This window comes from Nestor notabilis, unplaced genomic scaffold, assembly GCF_000696875.1.
Source record: "Nestor notabilis isolate BGI_N333 unplaced genomic scaffold, ASM69687v1 scaffold30972, whole genome shotgun sequence".
Taxonomy (NCBI): Eukaryota; Metazoa; Chordata; class Aves; order Psittaciformes; family Psittacidae; genus Nestor; species Nestor notabilis.
Window position 1 is genome coordinate 300 of NW_009920187.1, and position 11,728 is coordinate 12,027.

The 11,728-nt window shown below is 39.0% G+C and overlaps 2 protein-coding genes across 2 annotated transcripts in view; one reads left to right on the top strand and one right to left on the bottom strand.

Moving 5' to 3' along the window:
- The first annotated feature begins 232 nt into the window (after positions 1–232).
- On the top strand, positions 233–5,010 carry DNAJA4 (DnaJ (Hsp40) homolog, subfamily A, member 4). The gene is made up of 7 exons (XM_010010568.1): positions 233–247; positions 1,225–1,405; positions 2,284–2,388; positions 3,139–3,366; positions 3,448–3,678; positions 4,213–4,313; positions 4,404–5,010. The coding sequence occupies exons 1-7, from the start codon at positions 233–235 to the stop codon at positions 4,620–4,622; spliced, it is 1,080 nt and encodes a 359-aa protein (XP_010008870.1). The 3' UTR covers positions 4,623–5,010.
- A 779-nt stretch (positions 5,011–5,789) lies between these two features.
- WDR61 (WD repeat domain 61) overlaps positions 5,790–11,728 on the bottom strand; it is a 7,261-nt gene continuing 1,322 nt past the window's right edge. Inside the window, exons 4-10 of the mRNA XM_010010567.1 lie at positions 11,371–11,543; positions 10,142–10,290; positions 9,740–9,833; positions 8,877–8,970; positions 8,105–8,197; positions 7,383–7,461; positions 5,790–6,077 (exon numbers count right to left, since the gene is read on the bottom strand). Coding sequence (XP_010008869.1) covers positions 5,988–6,077; positions 7,383–7,461; positions 8,105–8,197; positions 8,877–8,970; positions 9,740–9,833; positions 10,142–10,290; positions 11,371–11,543 — 772 coding nt within the window. The 3' untranslated portion in view covers positions 5,790–5,987. The remainder of the gene's footprint in view (positions 6,078–7,382; positions 7,462–8,104; positions 8,198–8,876; positions 8,971–9,739; positions 9,834–10,141; positions 10,291–11,370; positions 11,544–11,728) is intronic.

Consider the following 11,728-nt stretch of genomic DNA (forward strand, 5'->3'; position numbering starts at 1 on the left):
GGTGCAGTTCCTACCACTTTTCGTAGTTGCCAACAGGAGTTCATTCTTACAGAGATGCTGCTTAGAACAGGCAAAGCTGAACAGATTTCTGGTGTGCTGATGGCCGCTGTGCTGTAAGGTGTTGCAAAGGCCAGTGGTGGATCCAGCTGCCAGCACTACTGTGTGTGCTGGGGTTGTGCTGGATGGATTTGTGTTCCTGAACAACATGAGTTTCCTTCAGAGAAAAATGATAATGCAGATGTACAAGGTAACTATCTGAGAAAATCACCGGGCTCCACATGGGTGGACTGTGCATAACAATGCAAATTCATGCATTATTAGCAGAGACCCACTCAACTTTGCATGTTTCCTGGGAGGGTAAATGAGCACCACAACCAGAGAATGATGGAAAAATTGAATAATAGGAGTATTTATCTAAAAGTTGGTCTGGTAATATCTTAACATAGGAATTGAAACTCCGTATTTGTGTATCTAGTACAGTAATCTACAAAAATTCCAGGCTGTTAAATAGTAACATAGTCAAAGGTGACCTTTTCTGTCTCTGGCCTGGTTATTTGCACCTCTTTACCTGGTCATGGGTAAATCGTGTTCAAAATGGAAGTATACATTTAAATGATGGCAAATTGTGCTTAAAAATAATTTTAGTTACTTTAGGAAATGGTTGATAGCGATTTAAGAAATTTTTTTTTTCCTCAAAGTGGATGATTTGTATCTGTGTCCTACTTATGATGAGTAAGCAACACCAGTATCTGGTCACTTAAATCTCTGCTTAGTTCTAGTTGGATGTAGCAGCTCAGCAGGCGTGAAGGACCCCTCTGTACCTCTAGAATGACTAATGCTGTGGTGGCTGTGGGCATTTGGGGAACCCTAAGACTTTGGGGATAGTATCATGGACCTTTCTAAGTGGGATTTGTTAGAGGCGTATAGTGATTGCAACTACCACAGTCATCACCCTGTAGTTTGCATATGCTTGTAGATTGAAGGTGACTCTGAATTAACCCCACGTGTAACATGGGAGGAGGGGGGGAGAGGGAGAAAAGGGGTGGTTTTCCTGGACAAAAGTGTACTATTATAGTCTGCTACGCATTTGTGTAGGGAGTTTACCTTATGAAAAAAATGCTACAAGAGGGTGCTTCAGTGGCTCAGTCTGAAGATGGGGTTGCATATGAGAGGGTGACTTTTCCTCTTGGTCATAGTTGTTCAGAGCTTCTTTTTTCTTTTTAGTTTAAACTTATATCCCAGGCATATGAAGTTCTGTCGGACCCAAAGAAAAGGGACCTCTATGACCAGGGTGGGGAGCAGGCTATTAAAGAAGGAGGCCTGAGTGGCGGCAGCTTCTCTTCACCCATGGACATCTTTGACATGTTCTTTGGTGGTGGAGGCCGAATGAATAGAGAGAGAAGAGGTACACAGTTCTAAACAAGTTCTAGAAACTCTAACCATGCACTTAAGCATAAAACACCTGTGCTGTGGTGCACATAATGTGGTTATTAGTCGTTGCAACAATAGATTACTTTAAGCTACTCTAGCATTAAGATTCTAATAAAGCAGATAACATGATGAAGCCATAGCAATCTTCCTGATGCCTTCCATTTATTTTTTGTTAAAGTGGGTGTGGGTAATCTTGAGGGGAGGGGGAAGCATTGGTAAGTTTAGAGCAGAAGAATTAGACCTGGTTTTAAGTTACTTTTTTTTTCCCAGATCTGTGGCTCATATGCTCGTATGCTTTGGGCAACTTGCTTCAAAGGACACCATCAACTTAAGTAATGTTAAATCTCATGAAATTATTTGGGAAAAATTATGTGAAACGCAGTCTAATGCTGCCAAAACCACTGATTTTTGTCGGTTTCCATGTCCAGTGCCTGTTGAAGGAGCAAGTAGTAACTTGCTGTAAAATGTTTGAAATTATGCTATGAAGTGGCATGGAAACTTATAGGTAGGCAAAACAGCAACTTCTGAATTGATGTGAAGCTGGTAGTGTCCTTGCACCTTGCTGTTTCAGTTAAGCCTGTAAAATTAGGGGTAGGAGCAGGGATAGGGTGGCTTTAATGATGCTTTGCTTAATTACAGCTAAACTTGTTCTGACATTAAGAGGGTGCAGCACAGTGGAAGCTGATGAAACTGCACGTGCTTTTAAGGGGGCTGAGCTGTGTTCAAAGTTTGTAATGAACTTCTCATTTCTTCTATGAGACTGTGCATGTGTGGACAAGTGTAGAAGCCTTTAAATAAACATTTGTCCTTACAACAGCTGAACTAGAATTAATCTCTCTTTTTCCTCTAAAGGCAAGAATGTTGTACACCAGTTAGGTGTATCTCTTGAAGACTTATATAATGGTATTACAAGGAAACTGGCACTGCAGAAGAATGTTATTTGTGGAAAGTGTGAAGGTAAAAACAAGTAGTGGCTTCACACCCCTCTTATTACAAGCTTTTTAGTTCTTTTGTCTTTTAAAGAATATTGGGGGTGGGGCTAGGAATGAAGTGTGGCTGTTCTGCTTTTCTCTCTCCTTCACTCCCTCCAAAAGTCTCCATTTATGTTCTCATTTATGCTTACCCAAGAATAAGACTTTCTTAAACATAGTGATATAAAGTTACAATTCTAATGGCAGAATTAGACTTGCTGTGAATTCTAGTTAAGGGTACCTGAATTATAAGTGTCTTAATCTGGAACTTTATTAAATGGCTGTTTGTTAATATTTTTTATTTGCTGTGGGTAGCAGTCTAGCTTGTATTATGCAACTATTTTTACCACTATTAAGTATCCATAATGACTGGCCTTGTTTGAGGTAAATTTTAATGAGGTCTGTATCTTAGCACTCTATTAAATGTTTAGCAAGCAGATTCTTTTGAAAGTATTAATGGAATGTAGGTATTGAAGTTGGGAGGCTGTATTGGGAGGTGGGGCAGAGGTTCATCAAACAAGCTGTGCATAGAAGACTTTCTTTTTTTGTAAGACTTCCAACTGGTGGGGCATGTTTTGTGATGGAAACTAAATTGCTGTTTCATTGGAAATGCATTAGTGAATGACTCTTTAGTTGCTCAAAAGGTGCTCTTGAAGTCAATGAGTTCCAGCCTGACTACAGTAGAGTGACATCTTATTTTTTGAGACTAAGTTCAGATTTAACCTTTTTGTCAAAGGTTATGGCGGAAAGAGAGGGGCAGTGGAGAAGTGCCCTGTGTGTAAAGGAAGAGGAATGCAAGTTATAGTTCAGCAGATTGGACCTGGCATGGTACAACAAATCCAAACTGTGTGTCCAGAATGCAAAGGCCAAGGTGAAAGAATAAATCCAAAGGACAGGTGTGACAACTGCAATGGCTGTAAGGTTGTAAGAGAAAAAAAGATCATAGAAGTTCATGTTGATAAAGGTAAGGACTGTCTGTCTGTTCTGTGTCTCTAATCATGGTCTATAGTGCTGCAGAGAATAAATGGCTTTGTTTTTTCTCCAGGCATGAAAGATGGTCAGAAGATAGTATTTCATGGAGAAGGTGACCAGGAGCCTGATCTGGAGCCTGGCGATGTTATAATTGTGCTTGATCAAAAGGATCATAGTGTCTTTCAGAGGCGAGGGCATGACTTAATCACAAAAATGAGAATTCAGCTCTCAGAGGCTTTATGTGGTTTCAGAAAGACCATTGAAACTCTGGATAACAGAGTTCTTGTTATATCATCTAGGCCAGGTAGGTCTTAAAAGAGTTCTGATGCTATATGAACTGCTTGCCTGTGTCACTGTGCCTGGACTGGGGTTTTCTGGGGTGTTTGTGGTACACTTTGGTTTTGGGTGTTTTAACCAGTTGATGAAATGGATTCAGACTATACTTGCAATCATTGAATTTAGCTGGTGGTTTGTCATTCTTGTCACTCATTCTAAAACATAACATGCAGAGTTGTAGTAGCTAAAGCTGTCAAAGGCTTCTCAATAAACTGCAGCCTCGGTGGAAAGCCAGGAAAATATTCAAGAGGCTGGAAACTTAAAATCTACTAGATTATCTGTTGATTCAGCATGAAGGCTGTGCTAAGAGAAGCTGAGTCTCTTCCAGTAGGGGAAATGGCCTGTATAGTCTGGTTGTAGGGCTCCTCAGTCTGCAGCCTTTTCTGTGAGTTTGTCTTCCTCAGATGCAGTGGGAACAGTGCTTGTGTATCACCCTGCTTTTCAGGGTTATGAAGGAAGTGTTCATCACATAAGCTTACTTAAAGTTCTTACCTCTGCGTAGGTGAAGTGATAAAACATGGTGACCTGAAGTGTATCTACAATGAAGGAATGCCTGTCTACAAATCTCCAATGGACAAAGGCAGCTTAATTATACAATTTCTGGTGAGTTGACTGCTTTTCTGTAGCAAAGGTGGCTGTGTTGGCATCAGGAGGAACTAACTATTCATTAAAAAAACCTGTATGAAATTGTAGGTCCAGTTCCCAGAGCACTACTGGCTCCCAAGGGAGAAACTGAGTCTGCTGGAGGCCCTGCTTCCTCCACGAGAAGATGTTATGATTACGGATGAGATGGATCAGGTAGACCTTGAAGATTTTGATCCAAGTGAGCAAACCTACCGTAACAGTGGGGGAGAGGCATATGAAGAAGATGAGGAGGGTCCAAGAACAGGAGTACAATGTCAGACATCTTAAAGCAAGGTGAAGTGGATGTCATCTAAAATGTAAATTTTCACAATGAAAACTGCATGGCTGTAATAGCCACTGCTTGTGGTTTTTGTGTTCAGCAAATTGAGTTGCTGCGCTGTCAGTATCACCTTTTTGTAACTAATTTATATTGTGTTCTTGTAGTCTTTATATAATGCAAAATGTCACACAGCTGAGAACCAACTGAGTCGGTATACATTTTCTTTTGCTGTGAAGGTTCTCACTTTATTTCACCTATGCTATTTATATAAGACTTGGGCAATACTGATAGAGGCTAAGTGGAGTGTCTCATGTAAATACTTTCATACTGGAAAATTAATTTCATAGAATAAAACATAGCAGAAATAACTTCTAATAAATAGAACTCTTCACATTTTATTATGCTTGTCTGGTACTTTTCTGAGCCACTCGAATAGTCTTCACTAAGTTTATTAACCTAGTCCAGGTTGTTCTCCATATTCAACTCTAGTACTTGTCTCATTTTGTGTTTCAGAACCATTTTGCGTCTCTTCCCTGTGTTCTTTTGTTGTGTCAGGGTAGCATTCCTTCAGCTGCTTAGCTGTATGTAACCTGGGGTCATAAAGTATCACCCTGTGTATAGCGTGTACCCATACTTCTAATTCACATACAGGCAAATACTTCCAAATAAAAGTTTGATCTTTCACAAGCTAAGCTCTCTATTTCAGCCTTTCCTAGAAAGTGTTTTTACTCACTGCTACGTATTATGTACTTGAGCCTTCACTAGGATGAATAAACTGAAACCACATTAATTCCAGCCCAGCCAGGATTAGTACACAGCTGCTGTTTGATAATGTAGTAAGACACCATTGTAGAATGAGCACATGGAAGCTTGCTTTTGCTTTTATCTAGTTTTTAGGCAAGTTGGAGACAACAGCCCTTCTTAGTGAAATTAAACCATGATGCATGAGCTATGTGTCATCATCTGACTGCTGGAACAGGTGCTGAGCTTAAGTGACCCTATTGAGTGCAGGCTCTCATCCCCCATGCACACAGCCACTGCTAAAATAAGCTGCTGTGAGCCTCGATAACCACTTTCCAGCCCTAGTCTATTTATGTCTCAAGGCAGGGATGATTAACCAAGCAGTAACTTCACCCATGACTCCGTATTTCAAAAAATAAATTTTTCCAAGTTACTTGCAGCTGTAGCTTTTATTATTAAAAAAGTAAAGCTTTCTCTCATGCCAAACACAATCAAAATTACATATAAACAGAGCTGAGATTCTGCACATCACCATTATCACAATGCTTTTATCATACTAAAAAAAAAATGACACAGAAGGATAGTATTCCAAACTGCCACAAGAGTTAACCAGAGGGAATGAGTCAAGACATTTAAACAGGACAGTCATAAATATGAATTTCTTGGTCATCTCCAACAGACACAATTTTGGACCCGCTTCCATTGTATTTCACTCCCCAAACCTGTAAATAGGACATAGACCAGGTTATCAACAGGAGATTAAGAAAAAATGTCTTCATAGCAGCTGTATTTACTGACCACAACAAGCAGAACATGGGACCATTATTTAAGATCACCTTATTAGAGCTGGTCCAATTATGGCTTCTGCTTTCACAGCAGATGGGGATGATGAACCAGAGGATACTGCCATCTAGTAGCCTGACAAGTTCTGACATTCCACTCCTGAGAGTGGATTACACAAGCTAAAGGTACTTTAAAAACTTGGCAGAAATCACACCTAATGTTTTCACTCTTGCCCATCCCATCTTCCTCTCTGAAAAAGAGCATTTTACAGGACTTTGAGGAAAGTAAGAGAGGAAGCAGTTTTCATGCAGACTGACGCATCGTGATAGACTGAAGAGTGACCCAATTTCTCCCTGGGCTACTTCAGAGAGTCATTTACTTACCAGAGCAAAATAGAAAAATTCAGGTCATACTTCTGACTTGATTTAAACCAGTTACACAAACTCCTGTTAACATGGCACTGGAGTGGGGATGTTGAGAACAGCATGTTTTGGGCATCTTGTATGCCATTCTGCATTAATACCTAAAACCAGCCTTCCCAAGAGCTGGTAACATCTTTGCCTTCCACAAACTTACCAGGTTATAGACAACAGCTAAAGCAAGACTGGAGATCCAGTTCTGCTTGGTACTTAAATACTAAAGCCCCAATAGCTGTAGATAACTGAAAAGAAGGTTCCCAACAAAAAAATACTATGGAAGAAAAGACCCCAAATAAAATTTGAAAGAATTTCCTTGTTTAAGTCTTTCTCTATGATCCATTAAAAACCAATGTTGTTCTAATGTTTAGGAAGAGAGCAAGTCGGTAGATACCAAACTTCCCTCATGGGTAGTTATGACTGAGCAAAAAACCAAGGTATTACAGTCACCTGAAGAGGAAAAAAGTCCCAGCTCTCAAGGGTGCTTTCAAGCATCTTTTTTAATAATTCCATCCTTTTAAATAAGTATTCTTCCCCCTTCCACGTGCACATGCTGTGTAAGTGATAAAAATAAGACCATAAGCAAAAGTCTGGTAAGAATCCTTCCTGGCCACAAAGGATTGCCCTTATTTGGACCTGAAAAATGTAATTAACTACTTGGAAGAGCTCAACCTACACACTTGGAGTATTAGTTCAATATTAAGTGCCAAATAATCATTAACAACTTTTAGGATTTCGTTACAGCAAGCTGATAGCCAACCCCGAAGCTATAGCGTCAAGCTGAAGCACAAATAGGAACATGGTGACTTCAACGAAGAGTAGACATACCTGATCTTGGTGGTCAAAGAATGTATGAACACAGGTTCTTGTTCCAGCATCCCAAACTTTTACGCTTTTATCAGATGAACTGAAGGAAAAGTAGTATTGATGAATGTTTGAATTAGCAGATTAAGTACAGTTTAGTGCAAAGCTTAAAAGATCTTATATGATAGACATAAGAAACCCTCTTACACCCATGAAATACAGGGACAAAGTAGCATCTTTCACCAGGCTCCAGTTACCTTTAAGATACATTCACTCTTTCAGTATCTGCAACATGAAAATGAAGACTCCCATTTTAGCCAGAAAATTCTCTGAAGCAAGTTCTTTCCTGTTGCAAGCATTTGGTCCCCCAACTGCCTTAGCTGTTTTAAGAATCAACACTAAAGTTCAACTAGGTGAATGTACCACTACATTAGCTTGTACTTTTTCATTCAACTACAATTTTTCAGCTATTTAGAATCAAACTGCCCTTCTCTTAGGTTTAGACGTTCTTCACTTGTAGGGAACTACAATGCAGTGGGATGACTTATGCTGTAAAATACTATTCACTTAAAACTGGTATCACATCACAGATTGGCTCTTGAGTCTTTCATTGTAATGTCTGTTACTCCATTTTAAGTTCCACTGCAATCTGTACACATTTACTTTTTGTGATCCATCCCCCTTTATAAATACAAAATTACTTTTTTTCTTTCAGTAAACATAATCAAGTTAAAAATCCTCAATACCTGGAAACAAAATGGGTGTCATCAGGACAAAATGCTACATTTAATACCCAGGATCCATGACCACTTAATGTGCCAGCCAAGTTTGCATGTTGCCTGTGGAAAGAACACATTTTAGTATTTGGTTTGTGAATTTCAGTGAAAAAAGAAACCAGAGTATACTGTAGCTAGTGCACTCAGGAATGGTTCAATACAAGGTCATGGAAGGTGATTTCTGGACATCTGTTCATCCAGGCGGAACTGGTGTTATAACAAATTCCAGTTTTCCCAGTTCAAATGGTTAACATAAAAAGAAGTCATCAAGAAGATACACTGGGAGACAAAACAGTTTCACCATGAAGGCGGCAAAGGAATGCAGGTTTAGGGGAGTTCAGGGGAGTGAAGATCACTGAAGCAGTGCCTTTTCCTCCCCAGAAAAGGAATAGATCATAAAACATAATTTCCTGGGTACAGAACACATGTTCAAGGCGAGTGAACAAACACACAGGACAGATACAGAAAATCCTATTGCCTACAGGGCAAATATGAGGAAAGTAACTTGTTTTCAAGTTAGGACTGTCATCCACCTTTGCACTTTTTTTCAAAACTATCCAAGGGTGCAATCTTTTGTTATTTAAGATTATTGATTATATACAGAAGTCACCAAAAGCTGAAGTGACTTACAGTGCAGAGGGTTTGATGTATTTTTTTATTATGGTATCAGCCTCTCTGACCATTTTCCTGTTAGTTTTGCAAACTAAGTTTCCTGTTCATGTTTTGCAAAAGAACAACTTACACATCGTAGATTTTGATATAGCCATCATCTGAAGCAGTTACAAGTAACTGAGAATCAGGAGAAAATGTCAGTGAACGAATAGGCATCGCATGACCTGAAATTCAGAGTTATACATGGCTTAGAATGTAGCTATTCCTCTTACTAATGACAGGTAAGAAGCTACAACAGACCAGCATTTCCTGTTAAAGCACCCTCTGAAAAGTCTTTCTTTCCATGCCTCTCCAGGCTTCTCAGCACAATATAAAGTGGAAACTGAGAGTAGTTCTGAACTCTGAATGTTAAGGCACATCCACTGCAACACAAGAGTATCTTATTTCTTCAGCTGCAAATCTTTATTAGAAATCATGTTGTATAATTTCATATTTCTTGAGTGGTTAGGGTTTTTAATTAACTACATAGCTGAACAGAGACTGGATGAACATTAAAAGCACATTTATCTGTTGGAAAAATGCACATCTTCTACAACATAAAACGTTCGGTTATTTTTTAAAACAGGGATAAAGTGCTATAAAATTTATACCATAACAGAAAGAAAACTGTCATGGATGGCAGCACACATTTGGGCTAGCTTCATCCCCTTGTACTGCACTCCAATACAAGAAGGAACTGCAGTTTAAGAATTTAGTTAAGCATTACTATGTCATTTGAGATAGACACATACGATGCAAGCCTGAGTTTACAGTTTGCCTCTCACATTTTAAGTGGTTTAAGTTACAGCACATTAAATAACTACATACTGTCTAATGGACAGAAACATCAACCCACTTATGCCATGGCTGGTTTACCTTATTCTAACTTGGGTTGTATCCTCTCATTTTATTAAGGAATACAGCCAGAACTTGGGTATTGCAAATACACCTCACCTTCTAGCGTATGCAGAAGTTTTCCAGTTGCAATATCAAATATATTGATAATGCCATCTATTGCTCCACTGGCTAAGTATTTTCCATCTGGACTCTGTAATAAAACACAAGCAGTATGCATTTAACAACTGTATGCATTTATCCTGTATACCTCCCTGACATTCTCTTGGCAACTTCTCACAAATTCAGGTGATTTATTCACAATATGTGTTTAAGCCAGATCGAAGTATATTTTCCATGTATGCAGGAGGAAAACATCACATAGTTTACCTTTGGAACTACTAAAGTATGGCTATTATTTAGTATTATGAAGAGCTAAACTGACAAAACAAAAATACCTGATTTACAACATGCTACAGCAATAGTGAATTTCACTAAGAAGTTATCAATTGTGCTTCTTACATATGCAATGCTAAGGATGAACTTCCCCCTGGTGTCCAGAGAATATTCTTTCTTTCCGGTTTCCACACCAAAAATATTTACTTTCCCCACATGACTTCCTGTCGCAAGGTACTGGGAATCAGGTGAAAAAGCCAGGGACCATGCATCAACTGCATTAAAAAGAAATAATCAATTAGCCGACTCCTGTTTGTAGGTCTTATTCACCAATGCCAGTTCTGTATGCATGTGTTTAGACATTTAACCCCCTAACTACTCTTAATACTCTAAACTCTACTACATACTCTTTAAGAAGAGAGTACCAGCTCATGAAAGTTAACTTCCTTCTGTGTAATTAATGGAAAACAGCTTGAGCCATTTATTTCTGTTCAGTGAAAGATGACATTTTCTAGTAAAACCCTGAGCTTATTAGACCCTCCCTGTAACAATAAATTTAGAATTTAAGACAGTGTGAGTTAAGTCTAAATTCTTACTTCTCTCCTGGTACCAAAAGATGTTAAACCAGTAAAAGAAAGACACACTAGTATCTAGCAAAGCCCAGAAGATGCAGGAGAAACACAGCTATACAAATGTAATATAGACCAACCATACACTTTTACAGCAGTACAGTGTATTTATCTGGCACAATGTAATTCACGGGGCGGGGGGTGTTCTATAAATTTAATTACTTAAAACACTGCAAGGTAATTCTTAAAGTAGGGACTGGAAGAATATGAAATATTTAAAATAAGATATTAGGACCTGAATTCTGGCTTGGAGCACATAACACTGACCCAGACTTCAGCTTTAGTGTGTTTTGACTTGCTCACTCAGGATTGGATGTACTGCATAAAAAAGCATCACACACACGGCTCAAATTCGGTGCAGTGCTGACGAAGACAGCTCAGACTGTCTTAGTACATCAGTTTGAATAAGCATTTGAATTATTTTTTTAAATATCCTTTTATCAATACATCAGTAAGAACAAGCTGGTTGCCATTCTGCTTTATTCATTTAGCAAAAAGCTTACCTAATGTACCTGAGAAAGCCTAAATAGTGTGAAAAATGAATGTAAAATTGGCTGATACCACTTTATGTTCAGTTCATAAAATGACTAAGATTTCTGCAAGCAAAGATTAAAAAAAAAACCCAAACCTTGTCACTTCCTGTACCCTAATTACACACTGTACGGTATTTACTACCTAGAGTAAGTACACTCCCTGTGCAGAGACAGCTTAACACTGATTTCTTACCAGGACCAGCATCGATTGACTTGATTTGTTTTCCAGTTTCTAAATCCCAAAGGCGAATGTGGGCATCCAGGGAGCTGGATGCTGCAATGGAGCCTGTGTGGCTGATATCCACAGATACCACGCCCAGCTGGTGACCCTCCAAAGTCCACTGGAGATCCAATTTTTCATCATTCCTTTTGATGAAGGGGAAGAAAAGCCTAGTTTTGAACAGCTAGGGGTACTTAACCCATCTCCGACCTCGTACAAAACAAACAAGACAACCCGCATTTGTCCATTTAGATCAAGAAAAGGGGAATCCAACTTCACCCAGGAAATGGAGAGATAGCTACGCACATACTGCTCTCTGTACGTAAGGGAA